A 22,129-nucleotide genomic window follows, 5' to 3' on the forward strand; every position below is an offset into this window, starting at 1 on the left:
GCTAACCAGGCTCCACCTCCTTACAAGTACCTCCCCAAAGCAGCTACTTGTAAGGAGGTGGAGTTATTACTCACATGCCTTTACCATTGCAAATGTATTGGTAGTTTTCAAAGAATGTGATTACGTCATACTTCCAGATGGGGGAAGAGTCAGATTTCCCTTTTGATTACATTGTACTTTGCCATGAAATATTCAAAAGATAAAAAAGATAAATTCATAAATGTTGAACCCAATCATTTCTATTATTGACTAGACCTTCATGTATTGCAACATAAATCTGCATTTTAACAAGATAAATTTTAGTTGCTCCCATCTGTATAAAATATGATTGGCCTATAGAAGGTGGTGATCACAGCAATACTTTAGATGCCTAACTTTGTGCACTAATAAATCTATAACGGTTTGTGAATCTAACTGTACTCCATCTAAATCTAGCTGTCACTGGCGCATTAACTCGGTGAGAGACCCTTGATGTGAACTATCAAACAAATGAAACTCTTATTATTTAAAACAAGTTCATAGCATTCTCAAATGTCACACATAGGACAGGGTCCAATGAGCGATCCACTGTTATGGAATGAAATATCCAAATAGAAAATCAAACCCACAAATGTTAAAACTTACTAGGGATTGGCACTACAATGTTTTGTGCGTCACTTTCTTCCTGTGGCTTAAGGTTATTTTAGCTCAAATCAAAAACAGTACCTGTGGGTTTCACTAATGACCAGTTCAGCTATAGTGAACATGAGAAAAGTTGATGTATACTGAAAAGACATTGAACTTTGTGTCAGTTTATGTTTCATGTGGAAAGTTCCATAGATATTAAGAGACCATAGCACATTTGCATTTTGAAGTAATAAGCAGTGGTGGAAGGTAAAGTAGTAAAGTACAGATACCTGAAAATTGTACTTGAGTAAATTTTACAGTGTATACTTTTTACTTCCTTTACTACACTACACTTTTTACTTACTTCACTACATTTGAGAGCAGGTATCTGTACTTTCTGCTCCACTACATTTTTTAACTTGACTGAAAAGTAAAAGTGCTTTTCATATGATTTACAGTAAGGGGTTATTTTCACCATGTTCATGTTGACCAAATTTTTTTTTATCAGTATCACTACATTTACACTTTAACAAACTAACAACACTTGTGTGAATTACTTTTACTTTTCACTCTTAAAGTACATTTTTAAATGGGTACTTTAATACTTTTACTTAAGTAAATTTTTTTCATGTGATACTTTTACTTGAGTAACTTTTTGCCTCTGTATCTGTACTTTAACTTAAGTGACAAAATTGAGTACTTCATCCACCACTGGTTGAGGTAAAAACAAAAATCCCTGGGCCTATTCACATGAATCAAAAACTGGTGCAAAGTTCAACGTCCTCTCTGTCAGCATAAAAAAAACTAAAATGAAATGATGTTTTCTCAATAGCCTCAGAAAGTGGTGCCAATATTCAACCTGAAACAGGTGATTGTTGTCAGTTCAAAGGACTTTAAAGCTTAAGATTAATATGGCAGATTTGTGGAACCAATCCCAAATAAATAATAAGATTCAACATTTGTGGATCATAAGTTTGTATATTTCATGTTAAAACAGTCAATCACCCATAGAGTTATTACGGCTTTAGTGATGAATCCCTCCCATAGAGTTATATAGGCTTTAGTGATGAATCCCTCCCATAGAGTTATATAGGCTTTAGTGATGAATCCCTCCCATAGAGTTATATAGGCTTTAGTGATGACTCTCTCACATGTAGCTTTCGCCCAGAGCCTTGTGCACCGGCAGTAAACAGGAGATGTCTTGGATGATGACTTTTCCAGCCAGTTTGATGGGACGGTTGGAAAACTCAGAAGCCTCTCGTTTGGTTTTGAAACGTCTGGATTTCTGCATTCAAAACAGAGACAGAGACACAGGGAAGGAGAGACACGCAGCCGGACACAAGCACCACCTTATTAAAAGTGGTCTGAACCAAACAATTACTGACAGGTCATAGTTCACAGGGCGAGGCACAGAATTTTAAATCATTTGAAGTCCTTGATCAGATTTCATATTAGTTATTTTTTTGTCAAACTGATAAAGAAAGTCGTTCCCTTGCCCCCAAACTGTTACTGTTCTGAGCTTGTATTGATACTTTGCAGTGAAATCACACTGGGGGTGTTCTACATGTATGTCTATGGAGGAATGTTAAGCAGTTAACATGGAGACACAAAGCACACATTAGCAAACACAGCCTACTGTGTCTGAAATATGTCTGAAACGTAATAAAAAATACTAAATGTTTTTAAACAGCACATTTTCAGGAGCCTGTGATCAATGCAAGTGTTCCTGTTTCTGTTTAGATACTTGATTTTCAACAAAAAGGTGATATATATATATATATATATATATATATATATATATATATATATATATATATATATATATATATATATATATATATATATATATATATATATATATATATATATATATATATATAAATAATATATATAATATATATAATATATATAAATATTTTAAAAACAGAACAGCAAGAACATTGTGATTTTATTCTGTATTTTGGAATGTGTAATCTGCTTTTTTCAATATATAGTACAGTATAGAAAAAAATTTATATAAAAATGTTTTTAAAAATGGCATCTAATATTTTTTTATTTATATTGAGATTGTATACAGATTATTGTGTTGTCCTATTCTAATTAAATGAAACTCAGGTGAGGGTGACTGAATTTTCCAAGGATTTTGATACAATTTTAAGTAATTTCTACTTTCATTTTGAATGCAAATATGTGGGATTTTGTAGCTCGCACTGTGAACAAACACGTTAGTTAGCTGCAAAATAAGCATTATCTTTATGAATAACATGTTAGTTAAATTAAAGTGTCCAGAGTTTGTCCTGACACTTACCTGAAGCTGTTAAAGGCTTGTTAGTGATGACAGTGTTACAGATTGAGTGGTTTAGTATCTGGCTACATTTATATGGTCTGACAAGAGGGAATAACACATGGACCCAAATGAGAACTATTCAAGCTATAAGAAACAGGTTTACAACAAGTGAATTTATATAGAGTTTAGGCATTAAGTGGTGCCACAGAGAAGATGCAGAATTGGTACAATAGTCCTATCCTATTCATGAGTTTCAAGCTATGGCAATGGTCCTCTGAAATACTGAAATCATAATATTATATCTTTTGAAGGGGGAAAAGGGGTCCTCACAAAAATGTTCACATCAGGAAGGAATTCTTTGACTGAAACCCATGAATACTGACCACAAACTTGGATGTATTGTTGCTTTCTGGTCAGTTAAACGCACATGTTGCAGAGCCAATCTCTGTAATGATTTAGGCTATATGGGTTACACCAACATTGGGGCACTCTTCAGAACAGACTCTAAAAATGGATCCTTGTTCCAACATTTGAGCCTAAAAACCAGAAGCGTCCAGATAGATTTGTTGTTTTGATTATAGAAGGTATTGTAATAAAATCTATGTTTATACTATCCTTGTACATTTAGTAGGCTTATATTCCCTTTAGGATGTACCTAAAGTTATTCGTTTTGTCTAAAAGTCCACTTGAGGCAGCGGTGACTCCTAGCACCAAAGGTTGCCAGTTCAAACCCCACTCAGACCAATACTGTTGTAGCATCACTGGGCAAGACACGTCACCCACCTCACTTGTGTATGAGTGAGTGTGTATTGGTGGTGGTTAGAAGGGCTGATGATGCAGAGTGGCAGCCTCGCTCAGTCTACCCCAGGGCAGCTATGGCTACAGTAACTCACAACTGCTGAGTGTGGAGTGAATTAAAAAAAACCAATGTAAACCATCACTGAATGTCCAAAAAACATTATAAAAATGCATTATAACTTCTCTGTGATTGGTTAAATGCAGCTGTCACTCACTGAAAACAGGCTAAAGGCGGGCCAATAGGAGGAGTGGGTCCAGTAAAGTAAACACATTTGCCTGTATATTTGACCATAGAGAGGCATTAAACAGAAAATCACTGAACTACTATATCTCTCCTAAATGGTAAGATCACGAATGCATTTTTATACCATTCTATCTCGCTGCCCTACTTATACATGTTATCTTAAATTCAGAGCACATAAGTGTAGTGGGTGTGATGTCTTTTAGCAGATTGTTAAGAGAGTTTTAGTGGAGGAGCAGACAGGTACCGGCCAATCGTGAAGGGTTTGAACAGACCAGCGGCGCGACGCAGAGAGGGGGAGCTTCTGATTGGAGGAAAAAGGAGGGCACAGCACAGGGCAGTGATTGGACAGAGAAGGACAGAGGCCAAACAGAACACACCAGTGACACAGAAAGGGTTTCACAGAAATCAGTTATAGACCGACCTCCCCCACAACAAGCTGCAACCAATGGTGGAATGAATAGTCAAATCTCATTATTACCCAGTGAAGTGTATTATGTTTTTGCTCACAACCAGGTTTATGTGAATTTTAAAGAACAGTATGTAACTTTCTGGAGGTGGCATGAAACAATGGAAATGGAAAGTTTAAACTATACTTTGGAGCATTTTCCATGGAGATAGATACATAATATGCTATAATGTGCAAGATTACAACCAAAGGAAGAATATTTCCATGGAAACAAGCAGGAAGAAGCCCACCTCCAGGCCAAATAAGAGTCAGGTTTGTGGAGATGCAAGCCTGCTCACAGTAAGGATGTATGTTTTACTAGATTCTTCAGTGCAAAAAATAAACCCCAAAAGACAACTAAACATGCTTCATTTTCCTTTTTTTTGGCAAAAAAGTTACATATTGTGGTATTAAAGAAATGTTCACAGTTTACATGGTGGACTCCTGGGCTGGGTAGTACAAAGGCGCTGTACCTTATTTTTAACTCTCTTACATACATGAAAAAATCTTTCTGGATTAATTTGGGTTTAAAATAAAGTCATCAGCATTTAGGAAAACATAATGCTCACTTTTTTCTTTGTATATGGAATTATGAGGCAAAAATATGTGTAAAGAATATAGATTACTGATGTGAATGCACTGCCCTGTACAAACCTATCCTCTCCATCAGCTTTGTTTTTATATTATCCATAGATTTAAATGATGAACATGTGAGAAAATGAGTACATATTTTCCTTCTATTTTTGTTACTACTAAATTTAGTATTTAAAGGCACACTGTGTAACTTTGCTGATGCTGGGTCTGTGACCTGCTTCTTTCCATAGAATATTCACAGCATGACATTAAACTGATCTGTCTTGCATTTATTCAGTTACATTTGTTTTTATTGATCAAAAGTATCTTGAAAGACATGCATTTTTATAGTGTCATAGCTCCACAGATCTGACCTGTAACTTGGCCTGGTGGCATCATTTGCTTGTTCCCATGGAGATAGATAAGTTCAATACAATATTGTGAAACACATAAAGCAATAATATCTTCATGCAGACAAGCTGGAAAAGTTCCACAGTGCACCTTAAAGTAATCTAAAACTTTCATGTTTCAGAATAAATAAGTAAAATGGAATGTTGTCACAATGCAAAAATTTCAGGAGTAGACTTGATATTTGATACCAATGATACCTCGATGATGATAAAAAACACTCTTTCTTTAGACAATAGAATGTGATTTTCAATTAATTAAATGGTAGTACTTTCTTTTATGTGGCCTTATATCTGTGTAATCCCTCAGTGGTCCAGGTAGGTTCCATAGTGGTCTATGGGTATATACTAGTCTATTTGGTCTTATACTTGTTCTGATACAGCTCAAGATCATTCTAACACTATTCAGGAAAGGGTCATTTTTAACCTGTGAATGGGACTTTTTTATTATTGATACCTGCTCAAATGAGTATCCAGTTTCAATGATCGTTTCAATACTAGTTTTAGTATTTATAAGAATTAGTATATTTTCAATACTTCTGACAATCGTTTAGTTTTACATTCCACCACTGATCACAACTGTTACTCCCTCTTTCACTGAAGTTAACAAAACCACATCATGAAATCAAGTCACCTCCAAACTGTGAACTTAAACCAGTGTTAAACCAGTGAAGAAATACAGCTTTAATACAACACCAAGGTCACCAACACACAGATGGTGTTATCCACAGTGAAGTTATTGCACTAGTTTGGCTGTGCAATTAATGTACACTGCCTAACCAAAAAAAAGTCGCCACCTGGATTTAACTAAGCAAATAGGTTGGGGTTGCAGCAATTGGTCAAGTCCAGGTTCAACAACAGTATGTGCTCAAAGAATGAAGTCAGCTGACTACCTGAATATACTGAATGACCAGGTTATTCCATCAATGGATTTTTTTTCTTTCCTGATGGCACGGGCATATTCCAAGATGACAATGCCAGGATTCATTGGGCTCAAATTGTGAAAGGGTTCAGGAAACATGAGAAATAATTTTTCACACATGGATTGGCCACCACAGAGTCCAGACCTTAACCCCATTGAGAATCTTTGGGATGTGCTGCAGAAGACTTTGCGCAGCGGTCAGACTCTACCATCAATGCAAGATCTTGGTGAAAAATTAACACTGGATGGAAATAAATATTGTGACATTGCAGAAATATTGATGAAATATTACAGCGTGTGATCTTTTTATTTGTGGCAAGTTTTTTTTGGGCCAGGCAGTGTATTTTAACCAAGATGCAGATTCAATCATTTCTAAATGTCAGTGATCAGTTTGGGTCTTTTTAGTGGTGAGGTCTACAGCTTCGCTAGGTCTACAGTGTGTGGTTAGGAGCAAGATTCAACTCTGTAGGAAGAAATTTTACAATTTTTTGTTTTAAATAGTACTGGTTTTGTATTTTTATCTTTTTAAAAGGACAAAATACAGAATTGTGATTGGTCATTTTCAGATTCTAGAATGTGAAGATGCCATACTTTCAGATGAACTCATAAGAGTTCAACCTGATAATTTCTGTTAGTAACTAGGCCCAAGAACTGACTGTATTACAATAAAATTGCATTTTTATTTTAGCTGCCCCCATCTGTCTTAAAGATCCTATAATAGATGAAATTTGTTGTTGATGTGTTTGGTTTCATTCATATATGTTTGAGTAACTCTTTATTATTAGTCTGTAGATCTCTAAAGCTTAAAATGCTCTATTCCACCTTGTAATGTCTTGAAGTGGTAGTTTTCAAGTTAACAGCTACCTTTTGCCTTTAGTTCAGTAGAGACTGGCTATTCCAGGGCTGAAATCATTCAAGTGATTCTAGTGAAAGTATATGTAGTTCAAAAACACAGTGGAGCACTTCCTGCATTACCGCACAACATCACAAGGTAGAACAGAGTGTTTTCAGTTTGAGAGAAGAACTCAGCCTAAATATGCATGGTTTGTGTGTTTAACATGTGTGAATGAAATAAAACACAACTCCAGGTATGTTTGTAATGAGGAAACAACATAGATCAGAAAATATCGTAATATGGGCTCTTTAAATATTATTGGCCTATAGAAAATTAAGATGTCATCTGAAACCCAGTAATATCAGGAAAAATAAAATCTTGATTAACTATTGTCCTTGTCACATTGCCCAGCCCTGTGTACTAGTGTTATGGCCCTACCCGCTCTTTGTAGTAGAAGGAGGATATAGAGACAGTTTCCTTGTCTGAGCGCGTGGGGCTGCTGCTGTACAACCTCTGGGACTCTGAGCGCATCTTCATCGGGGTCAGGACACTGGAGTGGTATGCCGACAGCGCAGACAGGGACCTAAGGACAGAAGATGAAAATATAAGACAAATATTAGTGTATCAGTTTTAGACAAAATTACTAAAATCTAAAAGGTTTTCTGAATCTGAAACTAATCTCTGCATAGAAGACATCACAGCATTCTATAGGCCAATAATATTTAATACTGATATTATTCAAATGCAGATTTGTGCTATAATATAGTGAGTTCTAGGGTCTAGTCCATAAAATAAATGATCAGTTTCAACATTTGTGTATTTACCTTTTGAATATTTCATGGCAAAGTACAATGCAATCAATAGGAAAAGCTGTCTCTTGCATGACATCATCACATTCTAGAATCTGAAAACCATCAGTAATGACACAGATGTACACATCCTGCGTACTTCACCACTTTAGTTTTTATCCTTATTGTGATCTTGTTTTCTGATCAACCACAAAAACAGAGCTGCATATTTAGACTCTCAGTAATCATCTTTGTAATGCTTGTCCATGTTTTTAAAGCCCCATAGACCTTCAGTGTTAAAGTGGCTGAAGAATGACATTGATCATTCACGATTTTTGATTCAATTTGATTTGGCCTTATGAAGAACCAATAAAAATGTCTTTTAATGTTAATTTCTTGAACATAAAGAATGCAGACGTTTGATTTGTAGCATTTATTTAACACAAAAATAGTCAAATTTTATCCTCCAAAGTCTGATCTCTGCTCCAAACCACAATTAATGTATGGAAAAATTACAATTGCAAGCTCATGGGTCTAGGTCTGTTTAACAGATGTATCAAATGGATTTTGTGTAGGTTACATGGAGGCAGGCTCCATATGCTGTATATATAAATGGACATAGCTAACTTGCTCACCGCCGTGTTCCAAATAGGAAGAGCGCATGGGCACAGTTCCGGCTCCATCAACTCATATTGGTCTTAAAGTGTTCATATTGACTCAGTCTACATGATCCTGGTATTTTTATTTCACAAAAGGTTCGATTGACCGCGTTTATAAGCGCCCGCTGGGTGCTAGACCAGCAGTGCAGGCGGGAAGGGACGTTATGGTCAACAGCCTCGCTCTGTATTGGCTGTTTGTCATTAGAGTGGAACTGAACGCTATGGGTGATGACAAGCTCACTTAGTCCACTTTATATAGTCTACGTGTGACTCGGCCCTGCTCTTTGGTCAGCCAATGTGGGATCACTGGGATATATAATGAACAATAATAATAATGTGAGTGCTTCTATAGTTAGTACCTGGGGGTGGGCTCAGTGGCAGGGACAGAACGGTGCATTGTGATTGGTCGAGTGAAATACACCAGACAGCCAGTGCCACAGAAACGAGCGCCAGATGTACGTGGGAACGGGATGTTAGCGTCCTAGAAAATACAAGTGTGGAAATGATGTTTGTTTGTATAGATTATTACATTTAGATACATCAGTTTTGTGCATTTGTTTACAGAGCGTTGTCCAAATACAGTTTTACCTGGTAGGAGCCGTAGGTGTTAGTGACTCGAGGAAACACCGGGAGAGCTGGAGGAACAAAAGGAGGAGTACCATCCTCCTGAACAGAAAAAAAAAGGTTAAATTTGCTATACCAATTTCTGCTTTAGGGACATTCTCATCTAACCATTATAGAATTCATTGGTTTACTTTAGGATCCTAATCTGTGATGCTCAAGCACACACCGCATGCAAGGAGGGTGAAGTGTCTTGCCCAAGGACACAGTAATAATCTGGAGACAAACTTGAACCACCAAACAAGTTTGTTGATTAACAGCCAATCTACCAACTGTGTCACTGTTGGCCCATCATCCAATGTAGATCGCCTTACTCAAGTAAAACTGAAAATCACTGACTAAGATGTAAATGTAGTAGAATTGGTTATAGTTAAAACATATATTTGAGTTGAACTGCATTTGTTTTTTGTAAATTCTCTTACCATATCGGACTCGAGACAGGAGACCAGCTGTCTGATACAGGGCTCTAAGCAGTTCTGGTTCCTCTTTACTTTCTGTAGAGACGTGTCAGTGAGGGTCTGACCAAAAGAGAGAATTTATAGAGAAATTATTACATTTAAGTGGCCACAGTACATTCTGTCCCTCTCTCTACATCCTCTGCTTTCACACTGACTTTCTGTCCTCTTTCACTACATCTATTCACTGTCCCTCCTCTGTACATATATTCACTCTCACTTCTCTACCTTACCTTGTATATCTTGGACTTCATGGAGTTGGGGATGTTGGTTGGTGGGACAAACTGAAAAGTGGGAGGAGCATTGTTCGGATACTGAGCAGGAAACTTTACGACCAAATGAACCTGATGAGCCCCAAAGTGAGCTGTGACAACACAGCTGCAGTTCACAGCATCCATCTGAAATAAAAGCAACATTTAAACTCTGACTTGTTTTGAGGTCAAATGTAATCAGAATCATCATTCAAATTACACATTATATATATACCATGAATTGTAATCAAAACTCAAACATCATGCACAACTAATGATTGCGTCTATATACGGATTGAGGGACAAAATTCTACAGGTTTAGTTCCTTTTAGTTGCAATGATAATGCACCATGGGGCATATCTTAAAGGTGCTCTGTGTAATGTTTGTGGTGAGAAGTCTACCACCTGCTTGTCTGTATTGTTCCACAGTATGGCATTAAACTTGCTGCATATTTTTCAGGTATTTTTACATTCCAGCAAAAGCATTAACATGTCCATGGAGTCCATAAAGTCTCTTTACAATTAAAAAAATGTATTACAAAGGCAATTGATAAGCTGTCTTAATCAGACTTAATCTATTGTACTCAGTGGTTGCTAAGGTTTTTTAATACACCTCTATATGGGCACCTCAAATGTTCTCAGTGGCCCGCTTCTCTTTCTTAATGGTTCACTCAAAAGGATGCCTCTTTAATCGACAAGATGATCATACAAAACTGCAATGTGATTAAAAACTTGTATAACCACTGAGTACAATAGAACAACTCCAATTCATATATCTTATAAATTACCTTTGTAATTATATTTTAATATTGTAAAGAGACTTTATGGACACCTGTATAATAATTATAATTTTTAACTTTACCTTTTGATGCTGAATTTACCTTACATTTTATAGGTGACTAAACATCATGTTGTTTTGTTGTTTACTTTTTAGCTATTCAGGGTTGAAAGTAGTTTTTAAAAGTCCAAACATGTTGCATATGTTTCCAGTATTGGCTTTTACATTTTGTCTAATCTAATGGATTTGACAGATTCCTGGTCTTACCTCAACATTGACGTTTCTGATTTGTAGATTGACCAGAGAGAACTCCTGTTGTAGAGTTTGAGGCAGCCCTGCGCCCACAGCAGCAGAGTCCAGTTTAGAGCCAGAAGACATTGGGTCGTCTGCATCTGAAAAACAAAGGAATTATATATAAATGACAGAATTATACAAGACAAAAATCACTCTTTAACAGGGAGGCAACCTGTCAATGGGCAGCCCTGGTTTAACTAACTCAATTTTACAGGAAACCCACGAGACACACTGACATTTCTAAAGGCAGGCTGGATGTGTTTTAACCAAGAACACAAACAGCCAGAGGAGCAGGGATGAAAGCACTGAATGTTACCTCTGCTCATGAGCAGGAAATACTCATGGAACCACAGTTTCAGTAACTAATAACTTTAAAGTGTGTATCACAGGTTTTAATCATACTAAATAAATTATAGTTTTACACCAATCATGAAGCAACTGGCAAAGAAAAATTTAAAAATATGTAGAAAATTACGGGCACAATTTACTCCTTCACCATCTCACCGAGAGTGCTGTCTGAAAGAGGCCCGGAGCTGTGAGGAGCCCCTGGCTCTGGAGACAAACGTTTCTCTGGAGCCAGAGCCAGGTCCTCCATCAGGTCATCCACATCACTCACACACAGCTGAAAACAGAAGAGAGAGACTTTTACACTAACAACAAAAGGAAACAGAGAGCCTTTTACACTGACAACAACAGGAGAGAGAACGAGAGAGAGAGAAAGAGACAGACTTTTACAGTTAACAACAATAAGTGAGAAGATGGAGTAAGAGTATTTCACAGTTTACAGTTCTTCACCCTCTGAAGCTGCGGGTCCACTCTCCAAATCCTCAAAGTCTGATCTCTGGACCACGTGACCAGCTGATGATCCTTAGCACCTGAACAAAGACAGGAAAAATGAATACCAATAACACTTTAGCATCTCTATAGAGAAGTGGGTCGTATTTGAACAAAAGTAGTATAGTAATAGTAATTTCTTCATTATTAGGGAGTAGTAGTAGTGAATAGTTTTGATACAGATCAAGACCATTCTAAACCGTGGTGGGAAAGGTCCACCTTGGTCCTATTTATCTAACTATTATTTGTTTGTATTGATGCCAGTTTTAATAAGTTGCTAGTTTCAAGTTTTTATATTGATTATTATCTGGATAATTTTTGACAACCTTACTTTCTTCCATTACACATCAGTGCTAAATTTAAAAAGGTACAGTGTGTAACTTTCTGGAGGTCACACATCACTTGCAGGATTCCATGGAAATAGAACGTTAAAACCATACTTCAAATATTTTGCCATACTGTGCAATATTATACCCAATGGAACAGCATTTCTACGGAGACAATGAGAAAGAGGCCCTTCTCCAGTCTATTTATGTATTTGAGTCTATTTCCTGGCTAAAAAGTTGCATATTGTGTCTTTAAAGGTGCACTTTGTAAATTTTCGGTTGGGGGTCCATCGCCAATGGGGCGGCGCTACCATCTGTGGGATTATGACTGAACGCCTCTAAGTCAGAATCCCCCCTAAACGTGATGATACCGTGGCGCTGTGGATCTTTGAGTGGTCAAGGATAGCCGGCCCGCGGGGATCAGTGAGCAGAGTCGTTCGTGACAGGGCTGGGGCCAACACAGATGCCTGCCTCGCACCTCATGTTTGTGGAGAACCTGGTGCTAAATCACTTGCAGATGACCTGATTTGTCGTATGAATATGTCATTTACCTGGTTGAAATGTTCCACCGTATGACATTAAACAGATCTACTTTACATTTAGTCAATTACAGGTGGTTTGATTGCTCAAAAATACCTAAAAAAAAAACATCCATTCTGACTGTGAGCGCGGTTGCCACTCCACAGATGACTTGTAACATGGCCTGGTTTGTCCATGAAAGTTTTAATACCACTCCTCTTCCTGTGGAAGATTCCAGACAAATAAATAACATAACGAGAAAAGAAAGGTGAATCCTCCCCCAGAAATGTTACACAATGTACCTTTAAGCTTTAGTATTAGTTAGTATATGGATATAGACTTTTTAATAATCCTGCTTTCTCCAACTACAAATCAGTGCTAAACTTAAGATAAAAACACAAACATTACTTCACTACGGCTTCTGTACCTTCTTTCTGTGGCCTCCATTGAAACTCCAGCACTACGTCGTCGTGTCCCACAAACGCGTGCACAGGGTTGTTCAGCTCCAAAGTGCTCCACAGGAGGAGGCTGTTCTCTCTGCGGAGCTGTGGCACCATCACTGTTACCAGTCCGTTTGAAAAGGGCTGAGACAATACGCAAGGTTAGAGAAAATTTAAAGAGAACAAAAAGCAAGATCTGTCTAGAGGGATCCACAGAGAGATCCACCATTGCTGAACAGGTTATTATTTCAGAGCATAGCCTGTATAATGAAGTGGACTAAGGGAGTGTGATGTCACCCATAGCGTTCGGCTCCAGTCAAATGAAGCTCATCGTGGCTAGCACATATAGGGGCCAAGTTGTGGCCTTGTTCCACATTTGGAATTCTGACTACGAGTATCATAGCAACCAGAGATCCAACCCAAAGCAAGGCTTTTGAAGGCATTGTCCCTTCCCGCCCACACTGCTGTTTTAGCAGGGAGTGGGTGCTTAGCAACACTGTCAACCAAACAGGTTGCTAACGCTAGCGGGAGTGACCTTGGGGAAAGAGTGCGCCTATATTTTTTGTTATTAGTGCTCATTTCTTGATTTAGGGACAAAATATTAAAATAAAAATACCAGGATCATGTAGAGCTCCTTAATATGAACATTTTAAGACCAAAATGACAAGACTCACTGCAGCAGCTACAGAAGAAGGAATGACAATTTTTCAAAAGTAAGTGAATTGGCGAGTCAATGGGGCCAGAAGCGTGCCAATGATCATTTCCTATTTGTAACGTGGCGGCTAGAGCGTTAGCTATGTCCATTTATATATACAGTCTTAGTAAAGTGTTACACCAATAAGTTATTGTATTAAAAAGTAGTACAGGCCATTGTTGATGTTAAATGTCATATTGGTAACGTGAAACCTCATTGGTTCACAAAGCTCACTTTCATTGAAATACTAAAAACCCAAGAATGGTCATAATAATTGAACTCACTGTGTATCTGGCCTTCCACACTGGCACTTGACATGACAAAATGTTCAGGTACTTCCTCGGCTGTCGGTAATCCCAAAACTATCAGAAGCAAAATAAAATCCAAACAGAATAGGTAAGAAAATACATAACGCATAAGCATACACACTGAAAGAATAATGAGACCTCACCCTGACTGAGTTGTCTTGGCTGGATGTGGCAAAGATAAACTCATTATCCGGATGCCAGTCAAGGCCGTGGATCTTTGACAAATGAGCAGCAACGTACTCTATGGCTGTGTTTGGTTTCTGAAAAAGACAAAAGACATGGCCTGTGCGTCGATTAATTAGGCAAGGAAAGTTTATTTGTATAGCACAATTCCTACACAATGTAATTCAAAGTGCTTTACAGATTAAGAAAGACATTAAAATCACAATACAACAATAAAAACCTTTCAGTCATATGCACAGCTAAACAGAATCGTTTTGAGCCTGGATTTAAACATTGTCAAAGTAGAGGCCTGTCTCACATCTTCAGTAAGACTGTTCTGGGTTTTAGCTGCATAAAATTGAAATGCTGATTCCCCATGTTCAGTCCTGAGTGCGAGATGGTTCCTATGGCACTAACATGTCGGGGATGTAGTTTGGTGCTAGGCCATGAAGAGACTTGTGCAGAAGCAGAGCGGTTTTTAAGTCTATTATCTGAGTCACAGACTTATGTGCTTGTACTTCCTGGTTCTAGTTAGGAGCCGAGCAGCAGCGTTCTGGATGTACTGCAGCTTGTTTGGAAAGACCAGTGAGCAGGCCGATACAATAGTCTAACCTACTGGAGACAAATGCATGGATAAGTAAGTCTCTCCAAGTCTGGTTTTGACAGTATACCGTTGATATTTGCAATGTTTTTAAATGGTAAAAACCTGCAGATGTTATTGATTTGATGTGGCTGTTAAAGTTAAAGTCCATTATTACCCTTAGATTTCTAGCCTGATTTGAAGATTTTAGGGAGAGAGACTGGATGTGACTACTGACCCTCTCGATGTTTCTATGGGTTAAAGACTATGACAGTCTTGAGTTTAGCTGGACAAAGTTGTTTCGCATCCGCACACTGATCTGCTGGATGCAGTGCCAGAGTGAATCCACTGGTCTATATATGCACCTGCTGAGACATAGATCTGAGTGTCATCTGCATAGGGCACATTATTGCTACATTTTTTTTTTTTATTTAACCTTTATTTAACCAGGAAGGTCCCATTGAGATTAAAAACCTCTTTTTCAAGGGAGTCCTGGCCAAGGGGCAGCACATTTCAAAACAAGTACATACAAACAAACAATGTCAAAATTGCATAGGTCATGAAAAACAGTTGCACATAATCAAGGCAGTCTGTAAGGCTTTGAGTTTAGTTTTAAAAACATTTAAGGACAACAGTTCAGTCAGTTTCCAGTCTTTCTGCAGCAAGTTCCAAGTAAAAGGTGCACAGTGAACAAAGGCTTTCTTCCCCAGCTCTGTGCGGGCAAAAGGAACAGACAGCAACAACTGATCATTTGATCGCAAGGAGTAAGAGCCACTATTTTTCCTTGTGATCAAAGTACAAATATAAGGAGGCAGCAATCCAAGTATGGCTTTGTAAATAAAAGTGTACCAATGCCCCTGCCTTCTAGTGGTCAGAGAGGGCCATTCTACTCTTAAGTACAAGTCACAGTGATGGGTCATAGATCTACAGTTGGTAATAAACCTCAGGGAAGCATGATACATTGTGTCCAACATTAGAAGACATGAAGAAGAAGCATTCATATACAGAATGTCACCATAATCCAGCACAGATAAAAAGGTTGCAGTGACAAGACGCCTTTTTACTGCAAAAGAAAAACACTGTTTATTACGGAAGTAAAAACCAAGTTTAAGTCTCAGTTTCTTTACAAGTTTTTCTATGTGTGGTTTAAAGGTGAGGGAGTCATGAATCCAGACACCAAGGTATTTATATTCATGAACCACCTCTATGACATTTCCTTCAAGGGTGGATACCACTGGAATAGGCTCAGGGACCTTCTTAGAGTTTGAAAACAACATTAGCTTAGTCTTGTCAGCATTAAGAACTAGTTTTAGCTGAATAAGTGAGTGTTGAAGAGCAACAAAAGCTTTCTGTAGGGATTCAATGGCCTGAGCAAGCGATGATCCATAACAGTAAATAACTGTGTCATCAGCATAAAAATGCAAATTTGTGTCAGAGACATTTTGACCCAAATCATTGATGTACAAAATAAACAGAAGGGGACCCAAACCTGAGCCCTGTGGCACCCCCTTGTGGACAGTAACAAACACCTTCATGTTTAATGCATTGGGTTCTGTAATTCAGGTAATTTGAGAACCACGCTACTGCATGCTCTGACAATCCAAGGCTGAATAGTCTGTTTTTTAAGACAGCATGATCAACAGTGTCAAAAGCTTTTGAGAGGTCAATAAACGCACAGTACTGTTTCTTATCCAGTGCCACAATAATATCATTTATCACTTTCATAGTAGCAGTGTTAGTACTGTGTTTTTTTTCTGAAGCCTGACTGAAATTTGGAAACTATATCATTAGAGTACAAAAACTCTTTCAACTGGTCACAAACTAGAGATTCCAGAATTTTGGATAAAACACACAGATTTGATATTGGCCTATAATTAGTCAGCACCGATGGATCACCTCCTTTTAATAAAGGCAGAACAAAAGCTATTAACTGGCCTAATGGCAGCATGTAGAGACTGAACAACAGAGTCCCAGGAGATGTCATTTGTCACCTTGATAAGAGCAGTCTCAGTGCCGTGGTGGGGTCTACAACCTGACTGGAAAACATCAAAGGAGTTGTTCATTCGGAGAAAGTTAATAAGCTGTTGGTAAACAACTTTTTCAAGGACTTTGAGATGAGTAATGATTGTCCAATATTGCGGCATCAAGCCTGGTCATCTTTAGGAGAGGCTTGATACCGCAGTTTTCAAAGCTCTTAGGAATGTTCCTGATCGAGGTGACATGTTAACTATGTAAGAGAGTGGTGATAGCAAACTGTTCAGCACAGACTTTAGAAATCTAGAGAGTAACACATCGAGGCAACATGCAGATGAACTCAGACTGGTGACAATCTCTTGGACAGTTTTACCAGTTACAGGTGCAAAATGAGTCAGCTCTAAGTGTCTAGATGGCTGCAAGATTGTTATTTGCATCGTGGAATTGAAAGCATTTTTAATGCCCTGAACCTTGTCATTAAAGAATACTGCAAACTCACTGCACTTAGATGTGGAAATTAGTTCTTACGGCAGTGGAGCTTGATCTGTCTACTGTTGCAAACAGGAGATGAAAGTTTAACGCAACTTCTAATAATGTCCAAAAAATACCTCTCCCTTGTTTTACATAAATTGTGGTTGTACACGTAAATTTTTTCTCTGGAAATCTCATAATGAACCTGGAGCTTTGACTTGCGCCATTCCCGCTCAACCCTCCAGCACTCTCTTTTCTGTGCCCTGACTGAGTAATCATTCCTCCATGGCACTTTCTGCCTATCTTTAACCATTTTAACCTTCATCAGGGCAATGGTGTCCAGAACATTCAAAACACTCAAAGTTTAACAACAACAAATTATTAACATTAGAACATGAGGCATTTTCAAGTGTATCATTTCCATGAACAGTGCACCTGTGTTATCATTTATGTGTCTCCTTTGAATAACTGCACGACCAGCCATTGGTTTGGGAATAACAGACAGGCCAAAGAAGACACAGAAATGATCAGCCAGAGCAACACACTGACACACTGAAAAAATTACTCCTTTTGTAATGAGCAGGTCCAGAGTGTGTCCTCTCTTGTGGGTGGGCTTGCTGACATGTTATCTCACTGTTCATTTTAAAGGTACTGTAATGTTCACTCTTTATTATAATCATTATATTCAACTATGTAAACTATGTAATCTGCACTAATGTTTGTTCTTGAGTCTTGCAGAAAATGTCTTTTGAAAGTGCAGGATCCCACGGGAAGAAGGTCACTGTGAACTTGCGAAACCCTAAAACAGAAACATCTTGGGAGGATGTTTGTGCGAAGGGGAAGAGTGGCCTTCTAGAAATGCAAAAACAGAATATATTTCTCTGTGAATTTCGTCATACGTTCTTACACTGCTTGAAAAGTATATGCCCCCCATCCCTTGAGAGTAAGCAGTGCCTTTGTAACTAGGGTTCCTAAGTTAATAAAGGGAGGAGAAAAACGGTGGGGCCTTCAGAAAAAGGGTGCAAGGTGATTTGTAACTGAAGGTTTTTGCCTCCCCGCTTTTTCTCCTCAATACTGAGACAAAATAATCTCCCTTGTCTTATCTTCTCTTTTGAACTGTAATATAGGTTAAAAGGGTGAACCTATCACTCGTGTTTCAGATTCAAATTTGAAGTTGGGTGGAGCTGATTCCAGTAGAATTGCATTACCTGTGCTTTTGTCTAGCCATGTTTCACTTAAAACATAAAGCCAAGATTAAGAGAATAAATAAAATCCATTAATTAAAAATGTTTTTTTTTACATAAAGATCTGACATTGAGCACAGCAAGTTTCAGATTAGTTTCAGAAGGACTGGATGTTTGTTATCTTCTTACAGGGAATGTGAACAAAATTTCTCTGAATTAGCTAAAAGGTGATACAGCATGGTGCTGAAAAACACTATCAAAATGATAAGGTTTACAAAATCTACTAGAGACAAGCATTTTCATAAGTGAAGAGGCAGACTGTCTAGTCACCCACAAAACTCCAACTAACTCATTCGATGGTTTCTTTTTTCTGCTGTGGCCTAAATATGTCCTTAATCCTAACAAAAGAAGTAGCTGACTAATAAAACTATGGACACTATCAATCATAGACTGTATAAAGAAGGGTACTAAGTGAGTGTGATATCACCCATAGCGTACGACTCCAACAAAATGAAGTTCATTGAGGCTAGCAGTTATAGGGGTGAATTTGGAGCCGAGTTCCATAATTAGAATTCCGACCAAGAGTATCATAGCAACCAAAGAGCCAATCTAGAGCGAGGCTTTTGAAGGTAACACCCCTTCATGCCCACACCACTGGTTCAGTAGGGAGCAATGCTGTCAATCCAATCTGTCGCTGATGCTAGAAGAAGCAACCTCAGGAAAAGAACATTATGTTATTAATGTTCATATCTTTATTTACGGACAAAATAACAAAATAAAAACACCAGGATCATGTAGTGTGGATTTTTACATTCGAGGATGGAGCTGGGATTTATGCAGTGAAGAAAAAAATCACCAGTTGCTTTTGGATATTTAGTGGTTGTTTAACTTTTATTCTTTACTACATAATTTCATATATCTTACTTTATATATTTGATGTCTTCCTTATGTATCTAAAATGCAGAAAGTAATGAAAATAAAGGGGAAAAAAGCATTGAATGTGAAGATAGAGGCTGGTACTGTATGTAGTGTACGTTTATTATTATTATTATTATTATTATTATTATTATTATTATTATTATTATTATTATTATTATTATTATTATTTTAATCTAAATGGTTTTGAGGGTAGTACAGGATTTTTCAAGTATTTTTTTTATAATAATAATTAAAGCTCTTACCCTTTTGTCCCAGATCCGAACATCTCCATCGTGACTTGAAGCTAAATAATACTGATTCTTCCGGTTCCACTTCACTTGAGATGCCCCGGCTGAGAAGAAGAACATGACTAATTACAATTCTAAATCATTTGACAAAAATAATCAAATTGCTGCAGTGTTTATAGAGACCAAAACCTGAAGAGGAAAAATGATTCAACTCACCGACTGCAGACAGAGCAACAGTTGGTTTCCGAGTGTCTCTGAAATAGAAGAAAATAGATACATAAAAAATATATTCAAATGAACAGTATAAACAATATCATACACACTCTTTTACCTTGTGTCCCAAATGTAGATGAAAGTGTCAACTGAGCTAGTAACCAACAGCTCAGGTTCAAACCAAGACCAGTCCAAATCACTGCATTCAAAACAGAAAAAAAAATAGTAACTTAATTTAACCTGCCCAATAGTCAAAGTAGTGTGAGTGTGAATCAGTTTTGTACTGAATCATTCTGTAATATTGTTTGACTGAAAACATAGGTGATTGTTGGATAATATGTAAAAAATAAATAAATAAATAAATAAATAAATATATATATATATATATATATATATATATATATATATATATATATATATTTAATACAGTAATAATATGCACAAAAAACATTTTGATAAATTTATCTTGCAAGCAAAGATGCAAACATGACAATTTGCACAACAATTTGCAGAAGTTTTGCACGAGTACAAAATGTAAACATAAATCAATAATGAAGATGGTCACATTTTTATACAGCACATTTCCACCTTCATGACAGTCAAAGCGCTTTACATCAAGGTACCACTTACCTATTCACACACACATTCATACAACAGTGTACACAGACACTGGGAGTGAGGTGGGTTAAGTGTCTTGCCCAAGGACACAACAACAACATTCATCTACGGGAGCTGGAATTGCACTGCTAACCTGTGTAAGTGGATCTGGCCACTCTACCAATGATGTTTAGGTCCGCCGACCTTTGGATCAGTGGACAAACAACTCTACTAACTGAGTCACTGTCACCCTAAATACAGAAAATGCAAATTAATTGAGTAGGGCTGGGCGATATGGCAAATTATTTCTTCATATTGATCAATATTGATTTTGAATTTTATTTTATTTTATTTTATTTTCAAAAACAAAAAATGGAATGGCTTTTCAACACTTAACACAAGACAGATTTTTATCAGTGCTATTTAATATAAACAATTGTCAGATTTCTTCCTCCAAAGTCGTTAACAAAATCTCAATTCAATTGATGGTCCAGCCCTACCTCTCACATCTGGTCTACAGGAATGCAAAGGGTGAAATGCAACCTCAGTTAAAAATGTTTGCACCCTCATTTCAGGTGCATAAATAATGACACTTAATGGAAGCATATTATCTTTGCACCCCTTAGAAACATGTCAGTTTGGTCTGGACCCAGGCCTGCTACGGCTGAGAAACATTTGATGGTAATTGCATAATAAGTAAATAAACTAGCATTAACCAGGTGAACGTTTTGTAATTAACATCTTACCTGATGACTCTTGTGTGTCCCTGTAACGACGTGTGCACTTCTCCACAACCATCTCTCCAGGAATACAGATCCACGCGTTGGTTACTCTGAAAAATTAAACCCACAATACAGTACATATTAGTGTAGATACTAAAATTTCAATCTCTATTTCAATACTCAGAAATAGAGTCAATACTCAAAATGATAAAAAAAACAGTCTTTATTTAGACAATAGAATGTGATTTTCAACATTAAATCATAATCATATTTATATTCCCATGTGGCCTAATATCTGTGCAATCCCTCAGTCTTCCAGGTAGGTTCCATATTGGTCCATGGGCGTATACTGGTCTCTATGGTCTTATACAATTGTTCAGAAGATCACTCTAAAGCTATTTCTGTCCTGTGAATGAGACTTTTTTAGTAATGATACCTGCTCAAATAATTAACTCGGTTTGATACTATTTTTATTATTGACTGATTTTTGATTGACTGATTTTCAATACCTTTGACAATCCCTGTCCATAATTAACTAGTTTTGATTAATATAACTTTATTTATAAGGTGAAATGTTTTCTGACCGAAGCAGCGAAGATGTGGGCCTCTGATTTGTGGGGGTTCCACTGCACTGTCCCCACGTCCCATTTGCTCTGACGCCCAATTTTCCTCTGGGTCTCTGTAGGACTCTCCAGGTTCACCATGTACAGGAAGCGACGGCTAAAGACAACACCAAACAACAACAATGTTACACACTGAACAGATGGGGGATTTGATAGAGTCATGAAAGAGTAGACATTTTTTCCACTTTAATATTATTTAAAGAAGTTCAGTTGAATGAGACTCACCCAGAGAGCACAGCGTGTTCTCCTAGACAGTCCACTGACATGGCAGTCGCCTGAAAACAGACATGACAATTCTGATGACTATAATTAATAACTTTAAGAGGTAAGCAGTGTAGTCAAACATTGTATGA

General features: G+C 37.4%; 1 protein-coding gene across 3 annotated transcripts in view; it reads right to left on the minus strand.

Annotated features, from left to right (window-relative positions):
• wdr59 (WD repeat domain 59) overlaps positions 1-22,129 on the minus strand; it is a 29,083-nt gene that overhangs the window by 5,960 nt on the left and 994 nt on the right. Inside the window, exons 2-20 of one of the 3 annotated variants that reach the window (XM_033991728.2) lie at positions 22,002-22,051; positions 21,738-21,873; positions 21,178-21,263; positions 19,953-20,033; positions 19,838-19,875; positions 19,637-19,725; positions 14,228-14,344; positions 14,061-14,138; positions 13,070-13,226; positions 11,759-11,838; positions 11,468-11,585; positions 10,937-11,061; positions 9,874-10,038; positions 9,608-9,703; positions 9,153-9,230; positions 8,924-9,045; positions 7,556-7,700; positions 4,180-4,236; positions 1,758-1,891 (exon numbers count right to left, since the gene is read on the minus strand). In XM_033991728.2, coding sequence (XP_033847619.1) covers positions 1,758-1,891; positions 4,180-4,236; positions 7,556-7,700; positions 8,924-9,045; positions 9,153-9,230; positions 9,608-9,703; positions 9,874-10,038; positions 10,937-11,061; positions 11,468-11,585; positions 11,759-11,838; positions 13,070-13,226; positions 14,061-14,138; positions 14,228-14,344; positions 19,637-19,725; positions 19,838-19,875; positions 19,953-20,033; positions 21,178-21,263; positions 21,738-21,873; positions 22,002-22,051 — 1,952 coding nt within the window. The remainder of the gene's footprint in view (positions 1-1,757; positions 1,892-4,179; positions 4,237-7,555; positions 7,701-8,923; positions 9,046-9,152; positions 9,231-9,607; positions 9,704-9,873; positions 10,039-10,936; positions 11,062-11,467; positions 11,586-11,758; positions 11,839-13,069; positions 13,227-14,060; positions 14,139-14,227; positions 14,345-19,636; positions 19,726-19,837; positions 19,876-19,952; positions 20,034-21,177; positions 21,264-21,737; positions 21,874-22,001; positions 22,052-22,129) is intronic. The other 2 variants (XM_033991729.2, XM_055230333.1) reach the window with 2 other exon arrangements.

This window comes from Periophthalmus magnuspinnatus, chromosome 3 (genome assembly GCF_009829125.3).
Source record: "Periophthalmus magnuspinnatus isolate fPerMag1 chromosome 3, fPerMag1.2.pri, whole genome shotgun sequence".
Taxonomy (NCBI): Eukaryota; Metazoa; Chordata; class Actinopteri; order Gobiiformes; family Gobiidae; genus Periophthalmus; species Periophthalmus magnuspinnatus.